The 26,591-nt window shown below is 40.6% G+C and overlaps 1 protein-coding gene and 1 long non-coding RNA gene across 13 annotated transcripts in view; one reads left to right on the top strand and one right to left on the bottom strand.

Annotated features, from left to right (window-relative positions):
• LOC148224089 (uncharacterized) overlaps positions 1-26,591 on the top strand; it is a 136,601-nt gene that overhangs the window by 52,348 nt on the left and 57,662 nt on the right. For all 3 annotated transcript variants that reach the window (XR_015803452.1, XR_015803454.1, XR_015803453.1), the window contains exon 6: positions 22,837-22,966. This is a non-coding gene — a long non-coding RNA (uncharacterized LOC148224089). The remainder of the gene's footprint in view (positions 1-22,836; positions 22,967-26,591) is intronic.
• PDE5A (phosphodiesterase 5A) overlaps positions 1-26,591 on the bottom strand; it is a 104,722-nt gene that overhangs the window by 44,325 nt on the left and 33,806 nt on the right. For 3 of the 10 annotated variants that reach the window (XM_014886637.2, XM_088164225.1, XM_088164226.1), the window contains one exon: positions 11,630-11,732. In XM_014886637.2, the coding sequence (XP_014742123.2) occupies positions 11,630-11,712 (83 nt within the window). In that variant the 5' untranslated portion in view covers positions 11,713-11,732. Of the gene's footprint in view, positions 1-1,863; positions 2,071-3,936; positions 4,076-4,296; positions 4,424-4,894; positions 4,981-5,273; positions 5,387-11,629; positions 11,733-26,591 lie in introns of those variants that run through there. The other 7 variants (XM_014886636.2, XM_088164224.1, XM_014886641.2 and 4 more) reach the window with 5 other exon arrangements.

Raw genomic sequence — 26,591 nt, 5'->3', positions numbered from 1 at the left:
TTCGGGATCATCATAAACTTGGCTGTTATCATGAATTGCACAAGGAATGATATAGATACATTATTTATAAGTGGGATAACTATGAACATCATTACACCAACAAGAAAACTTTCCAAGATCTTACAGAAATGGATGTTTTTCCTGTACTCAGTTCTCAGAGAAGCTCAGTAAACATCTAATAAAACCAAATCAGTGGGAGAAAAATATTTTGATCCCCTGCATTAACACCACTGCTTCCTGTGGGTTTGAAGCTATGGTCCCAAGAATCAGTGGGTATGCAGCCCTCTTATAAATGCTTTACACTGGGAACTTAGAAAAGCCCTTTTAGCATATCCCAACTATCTGCACAGGATCCTGTGCCTCCACTGGAAAGCTACTGGGGTCCTTCAATCACAGAAGTTCAAAACCCAATGTCTACTTATCAAGCCCATGGTAGGAGTGCATAAAGTTCATTATTGCTTTTTTGTATGCAACACCTTTTTGAGAAAAACACAGGCCACAGCACATTTCAGTGCAGAAAACCTCCAATAGCTTTATCTTTGAAAATCAGAACTTTCATTCAATTACAAAAAATTAAGCACACATGCATTACCAATACGCAGAACACGTATGACACCTAATATTGAGGAGATTCAACTTCATATAGCTGTCTTAAACTAGAAGACATTTTTAAAAACCCCCTACACAGAGGCTAGAGGGCAAATGTCCTGACTAATGTAGTACCGCAGGCAGCACATTACAAATTGATTGTCTACCAGCCATCAAGAAGAAAAAAACCCAAACAACTGTGCTTGAGTTCTCTCAAAGTAATAAATGTTATTGATATATTCAAGTACTGCAGTATCTGAATTTTAGCACAGTTTCCCAATAAACAGCATTTTTGGAATCTCCAGTGAAGCACCAGACTGTTAAGAACACTTACTTTTCCAAGTAAAACCCCACCTTAATTTGTTTGTAAATATTTCTCAAACCTGTTAATAAGCCAAGACGTATTTATAACAAAATCATCATATTTCCACTGAAGGGCATATAAGAGTTGGATCAATAATTTGTCTCCATTACACCATACATTGAGGGAACCAGATAAAAACTGCCTGTAACAATACAGTTACCTCTAATTGAGAGGAGAAATTTTAGTTTAGCTGTTTTGGCAGTCTGCTGCTTCTGAGTGCAAAGAGCACTACGAGAGGATCACTCCCATATTTTTTAAAACAGGGACAGACAGGAAGTCAGAAGTACAGAAATATTCCCTAGTGGGTTGAAATAAGTGTGATATTTGAGCATGGCAATACATGGGTTGTTTTTTTAAAGGAATGTAAAAAGATAAAACTTCAGGAAAGCAAAATGGTTAATGAATTTAGCCATAAATGTGAGCAAATCCCCCCCTCCCAAAAAAAAACCCCTGCAGATCATGCCTTTATAGCATCTAGTTAGAACAACCATAATTGTAGCAACAAAGCACAATCACCTTATTTGAAAATGTTTCTGCTTCTGGGAAGCCATAATACAATAGGCAATTCTAAAACTTTTGAAAAGGAAAAATAATAAGAAGAGCTGGGGAAAAAAAAAAAAAGAAAAAAAAAAATAAGTTTAAGCTTCATAGAAGCAAGGCATTTAGAAACTTGACCCTTTGGTGTGCAGTACCAAATTCTCCAGCCAGAAGTTTTGTCAGCCAGCACAGTCTCACTGAGTGAACCAAATTCATTCCCGTCCCCAAGTGTGCTGGTGACACACTTTCCCTTTGTTGTGCTGCACTTTGATCATCTTGGAACAGCACCTCAAGGATAACAGCTATTTATATTGCCTCCACATGCCACTCACCTCCCAGGTATGAAATAAATTAATAAACAACTGATTGCATACCTTCCTACTCATGGGATCCCAGTTCATTCACCTGCTCCAAGGAGGGAGGACTTGGAGCCATTCCCATGGATTACACGCTTGTAGGATTGCAGCCTCGCACTGCTCAGGTGGAATTCAAGCAACGCAGTTTTAGCGGAGAATATCCATAAAGCCAGCCCAGCCTGGAAGGAGGCTGGGATGTGGCCTTCCTGCAGACAGAGGACACTGCCAACCTCGAGGCATTGCACACCAAAACACAAGGTGTAAGCCCTTGGAATGTGCACATCTTCTGCAACACATCGCAGGGGACAGAGGAGCACAGGGGCACACTTGTTAAGCTGAAACCTGTAGCCCTTCCCTTCAAGAATCCAGGACGTGGATTGAGGAGCACAGCGACTCCAACAGTTGTCACTTCATGAACAAATGGTGAAAAGAAAGAAACATCTTCTAAAGTGCCACCTTGCCAGAAAATACAATTTTTTATTCAAACCACAACAATAGATACTAATACCAAATTACCCTATGCGAACTGGATCGGGAGGCAACTATTCAATTATATGAGATAGCCCTAACCCCATACTTAAAAAAAAATAAAAAAAAAAATCACAAAGCATACATCTTCCAAGTATTATTTAGACACCTAATTAAAACTTCTTTGTGTCTGGAAATGACCAACAGAACTACTGTATAAATCACTGTGGGGATTAATTAATTACAGAAAAAATATATTAACTATTCAACACTCATTATAAAATTGCTAAATTAGGTTCTAATTCAAAGCTCATTAGGAGGAGTGGAAATTGCATGTATTATGTGGTCATAAATGATGGAGCTGGTGATCTTTTCCTATTCCTATGTAGAAATATTGGAGAAACAGATACAGAAATTATCCATTAGCAATTATGCCTCACAACTGGCAGCTGAATATGCCTCCGTGCTCCACAAGATCCCACATAAACTAACTTCTTGGTCTACTGCTTTCAGGACCTGTGAGAACATTGGCATATTATGAAACCAAACAAAAGAGAAGCAGTAAATTATTTTTAGAAGAGAGTTGAAACTAGTTTAGAGAACACTGCTTTACTTGAGAGAGTAAATATAATGCTAAGTAGCAAAAGATTAACAGCATGGTCTTTGTTCAATGTTTGCTGCTCTGCAAAGATTCAGCTAAAACAAAGCATAGTATTAGATACTAGGATTTTCTCTTTTCAAGCCCTAAATAACACTACCAAGTGGAACACTAAACTTCTTTACAAAGTACAGCTGTTCTTTCAAACCACTCAGCTCTACATGTTATCATCTTTGAACCAAGATACAAAGTAATTTGTCTTTTCAAATACAGACTTACATATAACAGAGGTATTGCTTATTATATATAGTTTTCTATTTATATAATGACGACAAAAAAATCATTCCATGCAAGAGAGCAGAGAAGAGAGTTTTGAGACAATTGCAACGTTTCCGTCATTTCAAAAACATCATACAATTGTTGCCAAGCGAGGTCTCTAAAGTCCACAGTCTTTCTGCAAACCCCTCTCTAACTGCAGAGGCATTGCCATCAGGGAGACTCGACTGAATTGTATTTTCTGAAGTTCTGCGTCTTTCAGAACGGCACAAACGCAAAATTGTGCCTCAGAGTGAAGGAAAAAGAAAAAAAAAAAGGGCTAACCAAACCTGCCCATGGAGAAAACAAATGTGACACGGCGGTTGCTATTAATTATCATTCCTATTTGTTCAATACTACATCCAGTTTCCAAAGGAAGCGTGACAGGCTGAACTAGGAAAATGCTACTTCTCAAAGCACCCTATTTCCTGGGCAAACAAGCTGCCCTTCGGTGCCACACCACGTTCTGGAGAGCATCAAGGTTAACGATTTCCATCTATGCATCCTGCACCTATGCGCAGCCTTAAAAAAAACCATAAAGCCAACATTTAAATGACATTTTAAAGGCTTTTTTTTTCCGTTAAATGAGCCTAAGGAAGCAGCAGCAGAAGAAAGGGGACTGCCTGACAGATGGTCACAAGCAAGCAGGTGACCCCTGAAGCTTTCTAGCTCTCTGCGAGTGAATTATTAATGGGGATTTCTCTTCTTACCGCCCCATCCCATGCAGAGAGGAGCAGCAGCAGCAAAACCTCATTCAGAATGCATCCATCCCCGCCAAGTAACTCGGGGAAGAAGCGAACCGGCAGCGGTGAGCAGATGGTGCGAGCGGGAGCGCAGCGAGCCCGCGGAGACGGCGTGTCCGAGGAGCCGACCGCAGGACTTACTAACCCGAGCTCCCGCTAAGATATACCGTGGGAGCTGCACATCGCCCGGGCTCTGCATCCCCACGGCTTTGTTTATCGGAAAATATTCAAAATGGAAACCTGACTCCACTTCTAAAAATAGCCGAATTCACTCCGATTCAACTTGAAGTCCCGCTGTTGAAGTGTGTGACAACAGTGAGCAAATACCTCGTCTTATCTCCAAAAGGCAGCATGTCAAGCCAAGGGGGGGAAATGCCCAGACGAGCTCTTCAGGTCCTCAATATTGGGTTCTCCCCAAGAACCGGCACCGAGAAGGGGCGAGCGCGGAGAGGCCGCCCCCGAGCCCGCCGGCCCCGCGCCGCCCCCTGCCGGCAGCGCCCCCGCTCCCCAGACAGCGATCCCTCCCCGCCCGGGCTGCACCCCGCTCCTCCGGCCAGCGACCCCTCCCCGCCCGGGCTGCACCCCGCTCCTCCCTCCCAAGGGAAGGCGCAGCGTCCCAAAGGCGCTCTCCCCACGGGACGGGCTCCCAAACCCCCCTCCTCGGGCGGAGCTCCGGTCTCGAATGCACCGCGCACAGCTCATCAATTCCCTCGGCACTAAACCCGCGGCCCTCGCCGCTCCAGGGGCCGCCCTCATGTCAAAAAAAGGTGACGAACCCACACGGTGACAGAGCTCTTGAAGACGAGTGCTTTGTTTTGAGATGACTAAGTACTGACACAACTCGCCCTCCCCAAGACATCAGATGCTCCTTGGGGCTTCTACCTACTTCGCAGGGCGGGGAAATACATAGTAGCTCGCTACTCACGAGAAGTTGACGATGTCTGTTTTGAACCGAGGAGAACACAAAATGAATAACTGAAAGCCCAGGGCAGGGAGCTGCGGGGCTGGGTGGGTTTCCCTGAGCGGCTCCCGGTGTCGGGCGGGCGCTCGCCGCTGCAGAGCGGCCGGGGGCTGAAGGCGAGAGCCCGCGGGGCAGCGCCTCATGTGCCCTTCGGTGGCAGCCGGACGGAGCTGCTGCGTGGTGGTTTCAGTTCATGCTGTTTCGAGAGTGGGGCGGGCGGGGGTGGGGTGGGAGTAGCTTCTCTTTATTTTCTTTGGAGGCAGCAAAGTGAAATGGAAAAGAACGAGGCTTTCCTGTAAAGAAAGGAACTACCTCTATCCGCCGCCGACCGCTCCGGTCTTACCTCGTAGCTTTTCTAACAAAGTAAGAGCGGGTGAAGTCGCCGTGATCGTCCAGCCACGCTTCCACCGCTTCCTGCTCCGGCGGAGAGCAGCGCTCCATGCTCCCGCCGCCGCTCCGCCGCCTCCCGCCGCAGCTGCCGGCGCCGCCTGGCCCGGCCCGGCCCGGCCCGGGCCGCTTTACAGCTGCGGTGCCCTGAGCTCCCAGCCCCCGCCTACGCCCCGCTCCCAGGTGTGCGGGCAGCAGGAAAGCCGACCCGCGGCACCTCCGCGCATCCCCGGCTCGGCCGCGGGTCCCGCAGCGGGTCGAGCCGGCTCCACCTCCACCGCGGCCCCGCCTGCTTCGAAAGAGTGGTAAAATCGAGTGTCACTTTGGAGGGATCCGCTGTCGTGTGCCAATGTGTAATCTCTGACAGACCTCAGCCTGGATGCGAGTACTAAATCCCTGGCTTTACAGTCGTTCGTGCCTATAATGCGGCTGTTAGATCCGTTTTAGACTCCGAATAAAGCACAGCCTATCTTTGAGGATGCTCAACACACAGCTCCTACTTTCTCAAAATGAGACAGCTGGGTCTGCAATTTTGGTTAACACTGAGCACCACTTTCATGTGTTGTAGTTCCATTCTGTGACGTGCACGTGCGCACATTTATAATAATTTATCCTCTGCATTCACAATACACCTTTCACAAAGTCTGATGCATATCTATGGCTTCCTGTGTTGCCACACGTGCAGTGTCTTTGAAGGTAAGATAACAAATAACAGAATGGTTCAGGGGAAGGGAATATACAGAGTCTTGCAAATTAGTCTCCTGTGCATTACACTGAGAGTTATTGTATGAAATGTTTTCTGCTGCTCTTAACCCCCTTTCAGGTGTATATAGACTCCTGATACAGAGATATATCTCCTGTATGTAGAGGGGTGGGGGTCTGCAGCAGGAACTTCACAGCAAAGGCATTCAGAGCCTGTCCATGAGCTCGAGGGAAAATTTTATCTTCTGTGTCTTTGTGTCACATCTGTGTGTAACACTCACTTGGACACGCGTGTCTTTTGGCTGTGAGAGTTTGTGGGTAATATGAGGCACGCAGAAAGGAAGGCTTTAAATGAACATTACTCTGTAGTAAAGAGAATCTCAGGGGAAATGTTGTGCATACTGACCAGGGAGCAAATGTGAAGATAAAGCCTGAGCCACCTACACACAGCACGAGTCAAGCTGCTGTTCAAGGCAAAGACAAATCTTTCAGCAGGGAAATGCCGAATTACCAAGCAAACTGCATAAACGGACGACATGGCAATAAGTGAAGCAGATGTTTAGTACCAAAACCTGGAAAGAGTGGTATATTAGGAAAAAAAAAATAAACCCGTTCTGCAGATTTCTGCGTTAACCATTTCATTTTCGGAAAAAGAGTTCTGAGGCTACAGTAGACATGGCAGTTAAAGCTCCTAAGCTAGGCAGAGGTTTTGGAAAATGACACTATGTTAAAATGCTTAAGTATAATAGCAACGTAAAACATAGAATTATAGAATGCAGATTTTATAAGTAACTGAAATGCCATTCCCTGAATGGTTTCCTATAGAATATTTATCATGGTACTGCTCATCCAGTCTCAAAAAGCAATTGCAGAATCATCACAGGTGATCTTGACAGGAAAAACAAGAAGGACCAAACACATGGAAATATCTTTTTTGTAAAGAAGCAGAAAGAGTTTGTTTATAAAAGGAGGAATACAAATATTTAATATAATTACTGGTATTTAAAAAGTAAGTTAGTATTTTCTCTCTGTCTCATAGGAGAATAACAAGGTAATGGTCAATGCAATTATGTCAGCTGCAATAGATAGCGTCTCATTTCATGTAATTAGGAGTAGCACTAATAGAAATAAGCATTTATCCTGTGCTAACATCCAGTAAGCCCCAGTCAGGAACAGAGGTTGCACCAAGGAGGGCTGTAAACATGTAACATTAAATCCAGGCCAGCTGAGGTGCATCCAGCATCCCTGTACTCCATGTCACAAGGAACTGGGACCAGCGGCTGCAGCTGCTGCTGCTGGGGCCCGTATTTAACCTGCAGATAAGAATCAGTGAAGCCAATGCAAATTATTATCTTCCTGTGAATTCAGTGGCAAAGCAACAGTTCAAAGGATTGCTACCCAAGCAAAGAATAGCATAGGCTTTCCCAAAAGAAATAAAAATGAAACAACTGGGGGGGAAAGGGATGCCTTCTCCGTATCCGATGAATTTCCATGAATAATAATGAACGTGTTGTTTTCGTTTTTAAGGTGACAGGAGGGGGTGAAGGCCAAGCATAACAAAGAATGAATGGTCAAAGTGGAAAAAGTCTTCCATAACCTTGGCTTCCAAAGTGATTTGAAAAAGCTCCATGTATCTTAGCTCTCACCCAGCTTTCCAGTTTGTTTCCAGAGCTCAGAGGATAGAATTGATGTGGAGTAACTCTAAACCTGAGAAGTAATGACACACAAATAAAAACGTCCAGTTCAAGTTTAGAAGCTGCTTGAGAGCTCAGTGTTGAAGCTAGTAGCTTTTCCATCATTAGGCCATGCTAGTGGATGGAAAAATTATTTAGCTGAAATCTTTCATTGGATGTTTTGCAAATATTGTCACGTCAGGAGATAAAAAAGTGGAGTTGTCTTCTTTATGCTCAAGGCACGTAAATTAGAAATTCTGACAACTCAGGATAATAAGTAAGAATAAATAAGGAAGTATGTAACCAGAGGAAAAGTATTTATGTGATAATTTATGCTCAAAGAACTCAATATTTATTTAAAGCTATTTGAAAGTAATATAATTCTATTTCATTTCCCTTTAAAAGAGAAAAATATTCAGATGTCAACATTGTTAACTTGTCTGACTTATTCATTAGATGAATTGGAGAAGCATTTAGCTTTGCTGTGAAGTGGGAATTGGCTGTCTTTTCACCATCTCTTAAATCTGGAAAACAGTTGGTCCGTTTTGGCTCCTAAATCAAGTTTAGGACTGTACTATATGGCAAATGAGGCTAGAATATGATAAGGGAGAGGAAACTATTACACTTTTTTATTAGCCAGCACTTTCACACACATGCAGTGGAAGAATCATAATACTAGTGAGGAAAGTTTCCATTTCCCTTCCATTCCATTGCATGAGGAGAGTGAAAGAGTAACCAAAATCCAATTCATTTAAAATCTAATTGTTATTTAGTGATGAAAACACTAAATGATGAGAATGTCTTATAAGTTTATTCTCTCAGTCCTTTCCAAATAATTGCTGGAAATGTTTCCCTAGAGATGCTCAGCAATTGCATAACCTGCCCTCTCCTCTGGGATAGCAGTGCATATGTCCTGCAGGAAGCCATGGAAAATAGTAGCTTCCTCCTATTTTGATTTAAATGTGACTGAGCACTTGCGTCAATCAAAGTACCAGGCGAAATTATTGTTCACGTCAGGAAAGCAGCAGCTTCTCAAAGCTGCTTGTAATGCATGGATATTTGGCTGAAAAGCCCTGTCAAACTTTATCTCCTGAATAATGTAAGTTAGGATTTAACATATTAGCACTTGATATGTAAATCTACCAGTATGCTCAAATTTTATCTTTTTCTGATTTTTATTGGAAGTCTCGGGATAAATTGGAAAGCTCTTAGCACATCTCTCTCTGTTTTTCTCAGCCTTCTCTCCTTTAAGCCGCATCTTTCAGTTCTTCCTTGTACACCATATTTTCAAGCCCTCTGGTCATTCATTTTCACTTGGGGCATTCCCTAGATTATCTCTCCTGTTCCTGCAGTGTCTCACCAAGCTAATCCAGCTGAACACAGATCAAATCTCAATGAAGTGGAAGGAATATTTTTGGATTCCTTGCAAACTCTGTTTCTGCTAATGCAGTCACACTTGCTCATGCCTTCTTGGCAACAGCCTGATATTGTTGACTTCTGTACTCTCTGTTCCCTTTTTTTATGCACTTGCCATGTGCTCAGGTGCTGCCTGTATGTTTACCTCTGCCTAACTGCATTTTCTTGCTCTTGAACATTTTTAATTTCATCCTGTGCTTGCAGTACATCTCCAATTTATCGAGCTGAATTCTGTGCCTGTCCTGCAATGTGTGCTTGGCCAAGCTTAGTGCAGGTTTTTCTTAATTTACAATGATACTTAGCTTATTTTTAAAGAGCTTCTTAGCAATTACTTAGTAATTTTCAATTAGCAGTTGCTCTTATTAGTACTTTTACTACTAATTATGATTTTGAATTGAAGTATTTGGCTTATACCTAGTCGTACAGATAATACTGAGTCAAATTATAAAGGGCTTGTTTTCGTAGTTGTGGTTGTTTGGAGAGCAGTGGCAAACAATATACATGAAAAATTAGTCAGATTTCTTTCAATTTCACTGCAATTTGGACGTTCACTCTCCTGTGCTAGTCATATATCACAATTCTCACACGATAACCTAACAACTGGAGTTTCTGAAGGCCCCCTATCATCACAGATTAGTATCATTTTTCTCAGTAAAACCCTTGGTGTTTTGGAGCTGTTTTTTCAGGAAATCCAGTAATGACCTTTTTGAAACCACAGATAGGTGTAGTAGCACCAACTCCTGTGTCATGGTTTAATCCACCCTGGGCAATAGGAATAATTTTGCCTACACTTTGCTCTGGGAATGTGTCTGCTTGGGTCTATTAGTACTATTTCTTTCTTTTTGCAGTAACTCCTTTTCAAAAATCATTTCCTGTCTTGTAAATGAGACTTTCTTTGTTCTTTTAATGAAAAATTTAGATTTCTCTGTGTTAAAATACAGGCCAGACCTCACTAAGTATTCTTAGTTGGTCTATATTAAGGGCCTGCCCTTCATGTTATTTATATCTCTATAACTTTTTTTCTAATTTGCAGCTTTTTCCATCAATAATTTTGTATTTTGGTTCAGATCATTCAGTATGATTTGGGTCCATTTAGTATGGACCAGACTGATGGTATACATTCCTGGGGCTTTTATCAAAAACTCTGTAGACTTGTGAGCCAAAGCCTCAATGAAATCTTACAGGAGTTTATCAAACTAATTCATGGTCTCATGGGAAAATGGGAAGGTTTTTTTATTCCTGACAAAACTAATTTTCTGTGTTGACTGGCGTTAATTGTACTATCATCCTTTCATTGTACACTGATTTCTTCCTGTACCAGCCTTTCCATCAGTTTCCCTGACGTTGATGTCAGGCAAAATGGTCTGCAATTTCCTTATTAAATAATGGAACAATGCTTGCTTCTTCTCTGTCTTGGGGCTCTTATGTGGAATTTCAAGACACGTTTTGCTTAGTTTGGTTCTTTTTAATTTTATCTTTTAGGGTTTAGGTTTAGGGTTCATACCTGTTAAACTGGTATTATTTTAGTTCTTGATGTTTCAGAATCTTTGCAGTGAACATATGAATTTCTTCTTTAATAGATCACGTGAGGAATGTTTTAGTGGCACAGAGCTGGTGAAGTATTATGCAGTAGACATAAAAATTGTTTTCAGGGCATTTCAGGAATGCACAGACATATTCTGGTACTGAAATAAAATGTTAATCTCTGATTGTGAAAGAGCAACAAAAAAAATTAAACAGTAAATACAGTTAATAAAGAGATTATTTATGTATAACATTGATATTATAACCTAAAGGTATAAGCACAAAATTTTCACTGTTCTGAATAATGTTAAAGGAAAATGTGTAAGAGATTGGTTTGTAACTAAAGCTCACTGCAGCACTGCTAGATGAATATAAAGGGTTTGCATAGCATTTTAAAGATGCTCGAGAAGAAAATGTATGAGAACAGTCAAGACTGAATAGAGGTTGTTAAACAGGAGTGTGTGTCCATTTCTGACTATCCTATTTGATTTTTTTTAGTTTTGTTTTTGGGAGGGGTATGGCATACTCAGGATCCTTCTGTGTTCTCCTTCACTTTTCATACTCTGAAGACATCTGTGGTGTTGATGTTTGTTTGGCCAAGGGAATCTGAATGAGAGTATTCAAAAAGTACCATTGCTGCTCCCAAATCATCAGCAGTCTCATGGAGAGGTTTTCCCCACAGTGCCTATTCATTCCTCCTTATCTCTTTTTTTTAAAGCTTTGACTGATGTCAGCACCTGGAGCTTTCAAAACCTTTTGATACTTGGTAACTAGTTTCTCTCTGGTAAATAAAAGAAAACTATTAGAGCAAATCAGTGAAATGGATTTTCAGATTTGCCCATCTAATAGCTTGGGGTCAGCATCACCCTGCCTTCCTGAAGAAGTGAAGCTGTATTTCTTAGGAAATTAGTGAGTATTATAAGAGCTGCTGGGTCCAAATTGTGATAAGTACCTAGCTTTTCACATTTGGTACCACAATTCTGAAATTGCTACTTACATTTCATCACAGGCAGGTTGCACACCATTAGGCTTCTGAGGCAGGAGCTTTCCATGGCCATGTGTTTCTGCAGCCTTTAGCATAGTTGGTACTTCATGTGCAGCTGTAAAACCAATTCAAGGGATTAATTAAATCAATTTTTGTTGAAATCCAAATATCATTTGCATTGCTTATGAACTTTTTTATTAATCATTGTCCCTCCATGAGATCAGTGAGGACAGCAATAGTTGTAGGTAGCTATAGCAAAATAGAAAGTTTATGGGATTTCACTTAGGTTATAGAAAATGTTTCTATCACAGCTAAAATTGCATCAAACGAGTCACTTGGTTTTAGTATTACAGTGAATCTTCTAAATCACCAGGGAGCTGATTTTTAATCTATCTTTCTACAGCCACAAGGGTTATACTCTCACTTCTGGCAGCTTATACCAGGTCCTAGGAGAGGCAAGAGGAGTTGTGTCAGCAATGTGGCAGACCTCGTTTGGCACCTTTGGTCCCAAATGAATAATGTGAGCATCTGAAGACAAAACAGAAATGTGTACCTCACTGGTGGCTGCCTGATCTGCTGGCCTGGGCTCATGGTGAAGGAGAATTTTGGCCACTCACCCCCAAAAACAAGTAGCTGGCTCAGCTCTGCCTGTTCACCATTGTGGCACCCCACTGCTGAGGCCTTCGCTGTGGGTTTTAGAGAAGGGGAGAATGAAATTGTGTGAGAAGAAAGCTGGCAGAAAGAGTGAGGAATGTGGGGACAGAAAGATGGAAATAAGCACATAATTTTGCTGAACTGTTCCAATACAGAACAATATTAGGGAGGCTCTTGGTGAGCCTAAAACTCCTTCCAGCTGCTTGGGAGCTACTGGCTGTGCCTGACTTTCCTGATTTCCAGCTTCTAAATCTGGTCTCTTTTTAGAATCTTGAAAAAACCCCAGTTTTTATTCGAGCTTATTGAATTTATTTTAATTTTATTTATTTCCAGAGTAAAATGTTTATGTGGATACAAGTTTGTATGGTGTTCTCATGGTTCAAATAGTAATAAGAGCACCCCTGAGAAAATGAAAAGTGACACAGCATGGGCCAGCCTGAGAGGACAGCTGAGTGCTTGCAGGCTGCAGCTTGGCACTCATCCTGCACTGAGCACATACATATTCCCTGCTCTGTTCCTCCCTTCCATGTGAGACTGAGTGGTAGAGGTGCAAAATGGACTGAAAAGCAGGATTTGGTGTGTGGGACACAGTATCAGTTACAGTTAGTGATGTAGAAGAGTTTCTGTGGTTTATGATAATTTTATGCTACCTACACACTGCCAGTACAGTGACATTACCAAGTAAAAGCATGGACAGAGAAGTGTTGCAGTACTGGACTTCATTTATAGAGACTTCAGATTCATTTATACTGTGTTATCTGAATTTGCAGTGTGTGCCTTTTGATTAGAACTGCCAACATCTATCTTTTCTGTGACAGCTGAATTACAGGTTTTGTGAGGTAAACCTCTCAGCTGATTAAATTTGTATTGACAGGATTTCACTATGTATTAACAGGAAAACAGCTACTTCAGGCCCCCTAAATCACATCTTTTCCCCTGCTCTTACTTTAAGGCCTTGCAAACCCAGAGTAAATCAGGAAACGTTTGCCAGCACAGATTCTTTCAGTGTAAAAGAAACCAAGCATGTCATTGCCAATTGACCAGAGTAGCTCTTTTGATAAATTTATATCTTCTTTTAATCTGCTCTTTGTCTTTCAGATGTGGATTGATTTATCCTTCCAGCACTCCTGTCTAAGGCAAAATATTTTTGTTCGTTTATAGGAGGTAAATCACAGCTCTTCCCTCTACATACTTAGTGGCTGACTCTTAATTTCTTCATCTCTGTGTGTGAATAAAAGTCTGACCTTGTTTTGCTACTTAAAAGTACTCAGGGGAGTTAAGAGAATACTGAGTTGTACATAATGAAAACCATCAAAAGGAAAAAAACAACACAAAAACAAATAAATCTTCTTGGTGGTTTTTAATTTTAGTGAGATTGAAAGATGTTGATTTTCTATGGACTGATATTAATTTTAACTGGTTCAGGGAGTTTAATATTACAGCCAGGTAAAACAAATTTTGGCATTCCTGTAATCTTGCAATTCTATTGCTTGCTAGAGGTTGAATTATTTAGAAGGGAAAGTGTATAACAAAGAAAGGATATAAATATATCTATGGCAACAAAAGGAGCAGGAACTGGAATTCTATAATGTTTATAGTTACTAATAAGGAAAGGAAATAAATATAAGTTGTTCTTAAACAAGCTGGTAAAATTGAGAGTGAATGCTGCAAGTTCTCCCAAGCACTTTCCAGCCATAAAAACTTGCAGAAAGTAGATTTTACCACAGATACAGCCCAGCTGAGCATCAAGCTGAAACATGCACTGTACTCTTGTTTCCATTTGCTAACAGGCCTGACTTGCTTCAGGGGTCCCTGCATGTTCTGGCTGTTTTTCATTCCAAGTGGCTCAAAACTTTAGGACAGTTTGGTCCCTTCACATCTCAGTAGGAAAGCTTTGGATTGAAACAAACTCCCTTGTTCAAAAACAGAGCTTTCTTTCTTTCTTTCTTTCTTTCTTTCTTTCTTTCTTTCTTTCTTTCTTTCTTTCTTTCTTTCTTTCTTTCTTTCTTTTTTTAATTCCCTGAGGATTCTTATTCTTGCTGTTTCTGAAGAGTTATGCTCATGAATATTAATATAAAATAATTTCTGAAGCTCTCAACAAGGAAATTGAAAAAACATAAGGGTGAAATATCTGAAATATCTTTCAGTTTGTGTGTTTATAAGTATCTTTGATTATCTATCTGTTCCTGCAACTCCAGGACACTTCAAATTCACTAGCCAGCATCAAGCTTATCAAGTGGAAAGATAAATATAACAAAATACTGTGAAAACCTCAAAAAAAAAAAGAGTGTCCTGTTGAAAAGAGATACTGTTTTCATGCCTTCATCAAGAGTCAGGGTGTCAGTGACCATCTCAGGGGGGACAGCACCCAGGCAGCAGAGAGCCAGCAGCCTGCTGGTGCTGGAGCTTCAACTGGAGCTCTGCACAGTCCAAGGAAGGTGTTTATATGATTCACTTCAAAACCTGGCAGCCACAAAATACAAATAGAAAATAATGCAGCTGGATTTATTCTGATGCTCCCAGAGCAAAGAGCTCTCTTGCTTCAGGCTGGACTCTGTCTGCTCTCTTGCTCCTTTTCCCCTGCTAACATCGAGCTTACATCTTACCCACTACTTGCAAGAAGAGTGTGGATACAGCATAATTTTCTTACCTTGCCTAACTTTGCCCTCCTAGTTTTAGTTTCTTTTGGAAGGAATTGAAGAAATGTCTCTCTGCACATCGACTTTCCAGCTTCCAGCTCAAGAGTAAAGTTCTTTTCTGGTGTCCCCACCACATTTCACCATATTCTGTTTCGTTCTTGCTCTTATCATCACCAGTGCTTGAAAATACCTTACACTCTAGTGCAAGAGCAAAATACCCTCTCCTCTGCACATCTCCCTCAGGAAACTCTTCTTTGGCAGCACTCAGAGACATGAGTCAATAGCAACAGAGAGCCATCATTATCTGACCATGCTGCTGCTTCTGGTTTGTTGCTCTCCTTTTGATCTCGCTGTGTTCTGCTCACAGGCAGACCTGTGCTGCTTAGCAAAGGTCCTTGGAACATGGACCAGGCCTTTGTGTTTTGTACAGGGTGTTTCTGTTCTCTGGCTGAATGTCTTGACCTTTAAAAGGCAACTCTGAGACCGTCAAAATGTAGTTTATTTAATCAAGAATCTAATTGGGAGATAGCAACTCTGTTACAGGCCCGAGATTCTGTGTACTGTTCATGCCAACACAGCTTTGCCCACACAAATGTTCATGGAGCTCAAATAAAAAGCTGTAAATAGAGAAGAAAAGGCCTTCAAAATGATGAGGAATGCTTTCCTAATATTTACGTTCTTACTTGTTGGCAAAATTTATTTGGCAATAAATAATAAATAAAATTGTTGGCAATATTTGAATTCAACTTAATATATTTTTATTTGAAAAATGAAATACAACCGATACATCTTTCCTCAAGATTAGTGACCTCCAGTGAGCTAAGCACAATACAATGAACTGAAGCAATTTAAAGAAAACCATTAAAGGTAAAATCATTTGAGTAATCAACAACAATGTTCCCTTCAGAAGAGGGCATTACAACAAAGCTGGTTGTGCTGCCAGTCTTGTTGATTTTTACTGACTACAAAGCAGAATAGAAACTTTCTCCATAAATCCCTGGGTGCTAATGCAGGAAGGTGGTTGTGTAATTTGAGCTGTCTGACCCTGGCAAAGGAGTAGACTGTAAGCTCACTGCCGAAAGAAATTACTTAAAAATTCAGTTCTGGGAGGAGAACTTGCTGCTTTATTAATGTTTATCAGATTAAAGAAGTTAAATAACTGAAGCAATATGAGCAGTGCATAAAAGCAGGGGAGTGAAAGGAAAAAAAACTGGTTTTGGAGTGTGCCATGGCCTCTATCACAGAGCCTCTCATTGATCTGCCTTCCAATTCATCCTGTCAAACAGCTGGCATGGCCTGGGGTCCACAGGCAGAGGAGCAGCACCGTTCATACACCCTGCTGTCCTGAGCACAGATCACAGATGCTTTCCCTGATGCCTGGTAGTTCCTAGCCAACTTCCAGAGCTTTGGCAGAATCGTGCACAGATGTCTGACACAAGGGGATGACACAGAAACTCATACAAAAGGGATATGAAGTTAATGCATGGTCAATACTGTTGTCTTTATCTCTGTAAAGTGTATCTCCATGAATCTGGTAGGAAATGATATGTGCACATTACATTAAAATTCCTTCTTGGAAAGTATATATCCCAGAAGTTAAGGAAAGAGGCTTTTTTATTTGCATGTGAGAGTTTTAATGTGCTTTGAAAGGGATTGATCTGTCAGTGCTAGGGCCAAGATTCTTATCCCCAGAGCACAGTGATCCTCATCCCCAGAGCACGGTGCACAGTTCACTCTTCCAAGAGCCTTTTAATGTGTCATTCCAGGCAGCTCCACAGCCCAGCACGAAGGGGAGGCTGGGGTGGCATCCTTCTCTTCTCAATGCCACACTTCTGCTGTGGCTGACTAAGCCTGCCCCATAAAAGCTGTCACCCTCTGGCCAGTCCCACAGCACACTGCCATGTCCCTGCTCCTCCTCAGCGCTGCTGTCAGGGTGGTAGGAAAGCTCGGGATTAATGCCAGCTCATGAGAGCACAGAATTTAGACCAAAGATGTTTCTCAAAGTCTCTACAAGAGTCAGTAGAAACTGAAGTGGCCCTAAGTATACATTGATAGGAAAAGGGAAAAGCAAAATAGTGACAGACAATGAGTATTTTAACAGGACAATCTATTTTTTCCCTTTTCACCACATGTTATGCAAAGGACAACGGTGAGTGCTGTATTTGCTGGCAGTGGAGGAAAGTCTGGGGAATCTATTCATTTTCCTCCTCATTTAAACAAACACTCTCAGAACCATGACCAAGAAAGGAAGCAAAAGTACTTAGCAAACTTAATATTAAGTGTTCTAACTCAATGTTTGTATTTTGCTCCTCAAAAATATACTGACTGTATTGATAGCACAGTAGTGCCCACCTCCTACAATCAGATGTGGGAGAGGGCTCAGGGAATATTTTTATCCTTGTATGGAAACCTAATTTTATTTTCAAAATACCTGCAGCTCAGAACAGTCTGAGCTATTCTGAAGCAAAAATTGTGTCCTTCAAAGTTCTTACAACAGAAAAAGCTACTGGTGCCCAGAGACAGGAATCCCTCTGAGGAAATGTCTCTTCCCCAAACTTTCCTAATGCTGTGGGAATGTGATTGTAAAACAGAGGTCTTGTGAAAACCAAGAATATTCCTGTAGAAAGATGAATTTCTTTCCACCAGATAGCTGTCTCAGATAATATCAACCTGCTACATAATGTCTCTGCTAGCTAAGATTTTATAGGTTTTCATTTGATGGATAAACCTGTGACTTTGCTTACTAATCTGGAAGCTTTTGTGGATAAACAACAATATTTGTGAAATTATATTCCATTCCCATAAGTCTGTTGTTTTGGCTATCGAGCCAGAAGTTCTCATTTGGGGAATGTAAAGCAGATTTTAAATGTGATTGAAAGGATAATTTGGTCTTGAGAAGCCGAAATATTTAAATTTTCTTTACTTTTTATTCTCATCTCATCATTTTGAATGTTTCATGCTACAATTCCCTTGTGTCTGTGTAAACTTTTATTAGTTAAGGATGAGCTGAAACTCAAAAATGCAATCTCCAAAGAAAAAGGAAAATCAATGAAGAACTGATGGGCGTTTTTAAAGATATGTCTGAATGGTTTGGATAAAAGATTTTAATTTCTTTCCATAATTTATCATCCCCACTATCAAAACAATGTCCCTCCTGCCACAGAAGGGATGTCATAAACTGCATTGGATGGTAGATTTTGTGCTTTTAATCAGTGTTGTTACTGCATGGCTTGGTTTTCCTCAGGAAAATCCCACATCTTTTACAGAGTTGAAACAAAATGTTTTGTACCTCCGTTATGAGTGACTCATTTCACCAGGGTTTATCTTTTTGTGTGTAGTATAAAGGAGAAGCTTGTTGATGATGACATTTTGCCCTTGTTGGGAGATTTGCACCCGAAGTGATATTTCTATCAAAACTGTGAGGAAGCACCAAATCTCAATGATGATAATGTTTTATTTCACTTTGGCAATTTTGCTTTAAAAGCTGTTAATGTTTTTTCCTGAACGAGCAGATTCAGCTTTTTCTAAAATAACATATTTACTAATTCTGTCCCACAATAGTTTACAGAAATGATCTTGCCTCTGTCTCCAATCTTGGGAATACTTAGAAGTGTCCATCAGTCTGAATGTCTCTGAGTGACTAATACAGTGTATGAGCCCTAAGAACGGCCCTGAGAACTTTGCTACCACACAGGAAGTACAGTGATGTCAGTGAGAGCTCAGTGTAGATATGGGTTATCTCTGTGATCTCATGAAGTAAATAGATACCCTCTGGAATCAAGAATATTTGTTCTGAAGCTTCAAGAACCTCATTCTCCGTAACTTTGCGAGCTTTAATCAGATTTGCTCTGGTGAGGTTACTCAGAAATAATAGGTACAAAAAGGGAAAAACAACAAAGGGTCTTGACGATTATTTCTTGGCAATTCCCACTTCCCGTGAGAAGCAAACACACAAATGCCTTTTTCGAAGTGACGCAGATGTCACCGCACGTCCATCGCTTGGGAGGGCTCAGATGGACTCGGGTTTGGAGGAAAAACAAGAGGCAGGGAGTTTAGAGAGGAAAAACAATCTTGGATATTTTGTGGCTGTCACCTTCTGATAGAGGCGTGTGCAGGCAGAGCAGCAGGGCCGCCCCGAGCGAGCGCTTTTCCCTCCGTGCCCACAGCTGCCAGGGCTGCTCTCGGTCACAGGGGGCTCTGGCAGGCACCTTTGGGAGGAGGGAGAGTGCAAGGGACACTGCTGGGACCTGGCCATCAGCTCTGTCCCGACACACTCGTGAGGGATGTGGGGTGAGGGGCTTAGCCTGGGCCAGAACTCCAGTCTCAGCCAGCCTGCTCTTGTTCAAAGATTTGCTCTTTGAATTGACTTCTTCATGGAAAGGACAGTTTCCATCTCACCAATTAGTTAACAGGCTGCAGTGCACAGAGCAGGAATAAAAGAGCTGTGGGAAAAGCTGTGTGAACCAGAGAGAGACTCAGTTCTGTAGTGGCTCAAGCTCTCAGTTACATGAGCAGGGCTTCCAGCAGTGTAATTCCTTCCTGGATACAAGTAGGGATTTAGTTCTTTCTGATTTCCTGCCATTTATGTATAATTGGCTGATTTTACTGACTTGATAGACAAAGAGCCAGAATTCCTTACCTCTATTTCTACCCTTGTCACAAATTAGGATTATTTTTGTTTTAGCTGGTTATTTATTTATTACTGAGAAAGATGTTGTTAATTCATAATAAATACTCAGAATCCCATATGGACAAGGTAAATTTATCACACACGTACTGAACGTGGATTTGAAACACCAGCCTGTCAGTGTCATCCAGTGGAATTTGGCCAGAAGTTGCACTATAAATATGTGGGATCTACTTTGTCATAAGGTTATATTTTGCTTGCCTTCTGTGCTAGAACACTGATCTCTGATTTTGAATCATTATTTTCCCATGTATTCTCATTAGATATATGCAAATATGTCAGTGACTGGAAGCAGAGAAAGTTGGCAATTTATCTTTTCTAAGAGATCATCTAGGATTCAGCAAGCTATCAAACAAGAGTTTATTGCTATTGCTGAAATAAGAAGGATTGCACTGACTGCTTTGACATTCCTTGCAAGGACAATTAAAAGTGTATCATCCACCTATGGCTTGTACCAGAAAGAATTTTGTTTCCTTTTGTAATTTAGGTGTAAAAGAATATCCTAACCCCTAACACCATCAGAGAAAGAGGGAAAGGGGTTTAGTCTGTATCAGTTGCAAACAGCAGGAGAAAAGAAGCTGTTATTTCATCACCAGAGAGTAGATATCTACTGCATGTGATCTTTGAAAGACTCCTTAAGTCTTTTGAAAAGTTTGGAAAAATCCCCTATTTGTATCATCTGTATCTATATCTACATCTCAAAAGTTTTTGTACAGTGCCCTAAACTACTCGGTTATTAGGACAAGTACAAATTCCTTTTACCCACTGTAAGAATGAAACTGTCACTTTGGAACTTGTCTTCTATGAAAAGGAAAGAAAAAAACCCAAAAAACTCCCTATAATTCTTTCCAGGAACATAACAAAAATTTTTTTTCAGAGGAAATTTTAAGGGAAAACACTGCAAAGCTCCACGTGGCACAGGCTCAGCACACATTAAATGTACATCATACGTGCTCGTGGGCACTCACAGGCCCTGAAGGGTTCAATACTAATGAAATGGTAAATAATGGGAAATTATCCAAGGGAATGGCCTGTATTCCATGCAGCCTTGTAAAGGATGTTTTCCTGACTTATTTCACATCCCATATGCAGGAGTTGTTTTTGTCAGCCAATGCTTAGTGAGGCCCTGCTCAGGCTCCAGCAAACCACAGCAATGAGGTTAATGCCCCTCAGTGCAGATTCATTAAAGTTTCTCCTCAAGACTTGCTTTTTCTTCAGCAGAGGTTACTGATCCCTATAATTTGATGACAAAGGTATTCATGAAATGTGTGTTAAAGAGCATTCATTTAGAGAAAAAAAACCCCAAAACAACAAATCAAAATGTGTTTAGTAATATTTAAAGTAACCTGGATTATTTTGAAGTACCAGTTCTAAGGGTTTAAAAACCTCTGATTTATATAAAAAATATTAGGAGATGGTAATGTAGAAGTGTTATCATGACAGAAACCTTTTCATCCAGTTGATTTTCAGCCAAAAGAAGACCAATGGCTTCTCCCCGTGTCTTTTTTTCCAAGGCCTTATGGTACTGTTTGTTTGGGAAGTACTTCTTGAAACCAAAGATAGCCAGGAAAAAAGAACAATTTAATTAACATTATAATTTGCAATTTAATTTGAGGCTGAGAAGACATTCTGAGAAGCATGGTAGTAATCCAGCAGAGGGAGAGTGAGATAAATAAGCTTGCACTAATGCCAGCACTAATAAGGATCCTGTTTTCAGCAGCTGAGGCAGAGTGGTCAGGAACAGCTCAATTATGTCTGTGCTGTACCACGGCTCGTGGTGCAGATAAAACCAGAGAAACCTCACAGTGTCTGCCTCTGAAAGTTGGCAGCAAAATACTGGAGGTTATTCCAGATGTGCTCATTGGGAATTTGAACAAATTCTTATTTTCTTTTGACTTTCAAGGAGATGCAAAGCTTTATTTCAGGCTCCAGACTCAGAAGATAGCTTTAAACAGTGACACACAAGGATGTGAGTCTCACTTCAGAGGCTGCTCCAGTTTCCATGATAATTTAGGAGTTAACTTGTTCTGTTGTGCCATTTGCTGGATTGGAATTCAATAGAGCTGTAACATTTCATCTCTCAGAACTTATTTCTCCTCCTACCCACAGTCTTTTAGGAACTAATAACCTAAACCTGTAAGATAACCTCATTTTACAGATATTGTACAGTTCCTAAATACAGTGGGAACAGTTATTCGGGTTCTCAAGTGCTGTTGTGAGACACAAATAATATTAAACATTACCTTGAGATGTCACTTTTCCTTTTTATGGTGAGAACAGAGGTGCAAGTGTGGAACTCTGATGAAGGCTTTGGGGCTGTAGAAATGCTGTTCGCTTTAAAACTGGAATTTCATCTGTGAGCTTCAAGGCATTTCAAATAAAATGGTTTATTCTTTCAGAGGGTTTTTGTATGGATGTCCCTGGTCAAATAAGTACAAAACCTGTCTACAGGCCATGCCTCTGGACATATTTAGGGAAACAGAGAGACTGTTTCTATAAATGATAATAAAATGTACAAATTGTATAGCAAATGACAAACATTGTAAAATGTTGTATGAAAACTTCAACCAAGCACTAGATACAAATTGAATTTGAATTCCAAGATTCCAGATACACATATTTTTGTCTCTTTAGATTTATGAGCCATTCTAGTTCTCCACTAATTTCCTCTTAGTTCTTGGAGCTGTGTTTATATTTTGTTCATTTGGCCTACTCAAGCATCCTTTTCTACCCCAATCCCTAAGTTTGATTTTCCAGTCAAGTACTCTTCTGGGGACACTCAGCGCATCAATCCCTCGAGGGCTAAATTTGGAAGGCACAGCATCAATTATTATCACTAACTGCCTTTAGAGTACATTGGAGTAGTGAGAGAAGTGATAGATTTCCCAAAGCTTCCTGAAGAACCATTTCCTACTTCAGAGCAGGACACATGCTCTGCTATCTGTTTAATCAAGTAACAGAAGGAACAGCCATAGTCAAAAGCCAGAAGAGGAACAATTATCTAGTCATATAATTTGAACATCTTTAAAATTTGACTCCACAATGCAGTAGAGTATAATTTCATTTTCCTCCAGACATTAAAATTATTAATAAGAAGTCACTATAAATTATGAACAGTACAAAGTGTTCAAACCAACTCAGCTGTAAATTTCTTTTGGCAAAATTCCAGAGGTCTACTTTAGTCTTCCAGAGAAGATGTTTTCCCTGATAGTGTGCGCTTTACATTTCTTTCCTTTTAGTACCAGCAAAGAGAAGCAGAAGGCTGGACCAGCCATTCTTCTGAGCAGAAGCTGAAAAGATCGAGAAAGACTCCTGATATTATCTTGAAAAATGATGTAGGCTACTGGCTAAGGTCAGGAGTAATGGGAGGTGAGTTATTTCATAATTACTTTGGATAGTTTCCATGAGCTGGTTAGAGAAAAATGATATAATTCTGAAACTATAGCAGAGAAAGGACAAATAGCAAATTACTCTAATGAAAGCTTTTGGTAGCAAAGCCTTTCATTATAGCTATTCTAAATGTGCAAAAGGGCAAAGTAACAAGTCTAAATACATTTTGTTTTTTCTTAAGCAGTGCCCAGTGTCCCTTGAGCTCCATTTGTTCAAGTAAGTAGGAATATGGTGATACAAAAGCAGATGGTGTTTGCTGCTATTGGATGACAGATGTTCCCTTATCCCTGAGATTATGCAGTTAAGTGTAATGCATTTATAGCTGGGTTATGCAAAATACTGAGCACCCTCAGCTTGTATTAATGGCCAGGGCAGCTGGAGGGGCCTGGTTCCTCCCAGGAGGTGCACGGCTCTTGGGAGTAAGGGACCTTCTTAGCTGAATTCTCCACCTCAGCTCTTGGTTTGGAGATGTCTTGGTCATCAGTGTTCAGCTCCTTTGGGATCAGCCTGCAGTCACCCTCCTTAGGCCTGAAGTCAGACCTTCCCTCTTTGCAGGAAATGGATGCAGTGCCGAGGAACTTGGGTGATGCAATTGTGTGACTGTAGCAATCCCACTAACAATGGCCGTGTTGGAACACACGTCTCTGTGTTGCACTGAGGCAGAAAGGAGATAAGATCATCTCAGTGCTCAGTAGAAAATGCTCACTAAAAGCTGAACAGTTCCAGATGCTGGGCAGCCTCTCTTTAATTTAACGTGGCTGCAGTGTAGCAGCAGTGGGTGAGCCCTCCAGCCAGCCCTGATCCCCACTGCCCCTTGAACACAGCCCTCCCAGAATTATCAAACAGGGCTCCTTCTCCTTCCTGTGAGCTTTCTTTTGAAATGGCAAAAGAAGCATTTTTAAATTTATCCATATGGACTCTGAGATGAGGCTGGCAAGTGTATGAAAGTCAGTCAGATTTAAAGAGCCACCAGAGGAGTACAAAAGGGGATATCCCACTATTGGGAAAATTCATTAGGAGGAATTCCTCCACAGTCATTATTTATCAGTTTAAAGTCAGTGAGACCAAGCTCTTTCTTATTTCAGGGCTGTTTGTGTTGTGAAGAGTACAATCACCTATTCTTAACTTCTGGTTGTTACTGCACACTCTAGGTGGATCTAGTTACAAAGCAATAATTTAGACAACATGCCACATGAGTTAGTTCATCCTTGCCTTAAAAGTTCCTGGATTCCTGCTGAACCTTAGCTTTGACCTTCTCTGAATAGAAACAGGAGATAGTGACTTCAAAGCTGATACATTTCCTGGGTAACAGAGTGCACGACCAAGTTTCTGTTAGCCCATATTAAAATAAATTTTCAGCAGTTAATTCCAATAGTATTTCATTTTATATTTTAGTGCTACAAATGACAGGGTTCCTTTGTATAAAATTGTAACTTTGATTTCACGTGATGATTTTCTGTGTTTTGAACAAAAGATTTTTCATTTCAGCCTATGAAATACTGTCATTTGAAAAAAAAAATTAATCTCCAAGGAATTGCTGCTTTAAAAAAATGGATACCTTATACCAGCTCCCTCTAAATTCTTTTATTTCTTAAACAATGCTGTCTTTTTATGTAAGCAATACACATGCCACACACTTACATGAAAAATATGATGTGTATAGTGCACTTCATTTATTTCTTGACATAACAACATAAGTTGAAAAAACACAGCAGTTTGTAGGAATTAAGTTAGGACATAAAACAGACTATTTATGTCAAGAGAAGGAGACAATTTGCATTAAAAACAGGGAGACAACGACTCTCTACATAGTTCATGCAAATCTTATGTGAACTTTATAAAAACATGAGAGGGACTCACTGCAGCCATGTGACAAAGCACAGAGCATTGTCACCTCGGGACAGTCACACCAACAGTACAGAATTTCATTGTGGAGAAACCCAAATTCTGAATCTGAATCTCATAAGTGCACAAACATCATTGCTTATGGAAAGTCTGGATGTGAAAGTGCCTCACCACCTCCTGTGATCCAGGAAGGGTCTAGGGCAGCACTCCCTGGCAGCACAGTTTCATTCCCACTTTCTGCAAAGGGAGGAATTCAGTTAGTGCAGGACTTCAGCAGGCACTGGTAGGAGTTATAGCACTGTACTGAACAAAACATATTGTCTGCCTGAAATCACAACAGAATTTCAGGACGAGCAGGCTGGCATGAAATAAATAGTTGAGGTTCAGTCCACTTCAGGCGATTGGCCCAAAATAATAGATGATGGTTAAAAATGATATTTGGTTTCCAAATACCCATCCAAATGCATTTTACTTGGCAAATTGACAGAACAGTCATTTTTAGAATTTTATGCCATTAAAATCAGAGGTCAGATAAAGTGTAACTATCCAAACATCAGACTAATTATTGCTACCCAGTGTCTGTCAAGGCCTTTGTTCTTTGTCAAGATGCCTGCACACTTTAGCATAAATACTGTAACTCTCCTTCCCTAACATCCCTCTTTTCCTTCATCCCAACCCACACACAGAGTGGCATTTAAATAAGATTCTTCACACTGTGTCATAAATATTAATGACATGAAACTCAGAGCTTGGCATTTTTCAGTAATGGCCCTCTTCATCACAGTTTCACCCCTGGACTGCAGCCAGCCCCTGTGTAACTGGTTGACATTCTTTAAAAGCATATTACTATCAAAATGAAATAAAATACTGTGACAATTTCTCACAAATTAAAATTGTTGGAAGATCCTCTCTCCACATTGTGTGCTTGGGATGTCATTTGGCATGACTTCCTGAACAATGCCTGTGTTAGTTTGGCATGGTTTGTCTTGGAATTACAGTTTATGTCTTTCACCTAATCCCTATAATAGCTCCAAATGAGCTGTGAATGGACAGTTGATATAAAACTCAGCCTTGTTTAAACAAATTATATATATTAGTACTTATTTCCCTACAATCTAACTTTTCTATGAAGCTTCCAGAAAATCTCCATAGAAAGATTAATACCATTGTTGGCATTTCTTAGTTCCTCTGGTTATTTGCATCATTTCTGTCCTTTCAGTCTGAGCTGTACCAGTCATCTGAAACTGTAAATTAAACAACAAACAATGTTTTGGAGCTATTTATGGCAGTGTTCAAGATTTAATTTTCTGTTTTCTTTCTGCCTGAATGAAATACATACAGCTCAGTCTCTCCATACAAGATAAGGAGCCTTCTGAACAAGCTGCCAGCCACTGACACAGTTCCTGAAACAGCAACTATGTGTTTGCTTCTTCTTAACCTTCATTTTATACCTGAGTTAGGATCACAATGTTCGCATCCCACAGGCTTGAGCCTTTCAGTTTCTAGATCATCACTGAAAAACTCATGTTTCACTTAAACAATTGGGTGAATGAGAACAATAATAATTTGTCTTTTGCCTTCAGCAGAAAGTAAAAGGTGATTAGGCAGAAAAATACTCTGGGCTCATTGAAATCACATGTATTTCACAGTATGGTGTGTGCAGAACTTTTAATGCTTTGAATTAAACAGGATAAAGAGCAAACAGAACCATGAGATTGTAGGGCTGGAAGGAATAAGAAATCACCTGATACAAGGCAAA

Source organism: Sturnus vulgaris, chromosome 4, assembly GCF_052056855.1.
Source record: "Sturnus vulgaris isolate bStuVul1 chromosome 4, bStuVul1.hap1, whole genome shotgun sequence".
NCBI classification, from domain to species: domain Eukaryota; kingdom Metazoa; phylum Chordata; class Aves; order Passeriformes; family Sturnidae; genus Sturnus; species Sturnus vulgaris.
The sequence above is the reverse complement of the archived record's forward strand: the minus strand, read 5'-3'. Positions and strand labels throughout refer to the sequence as shown.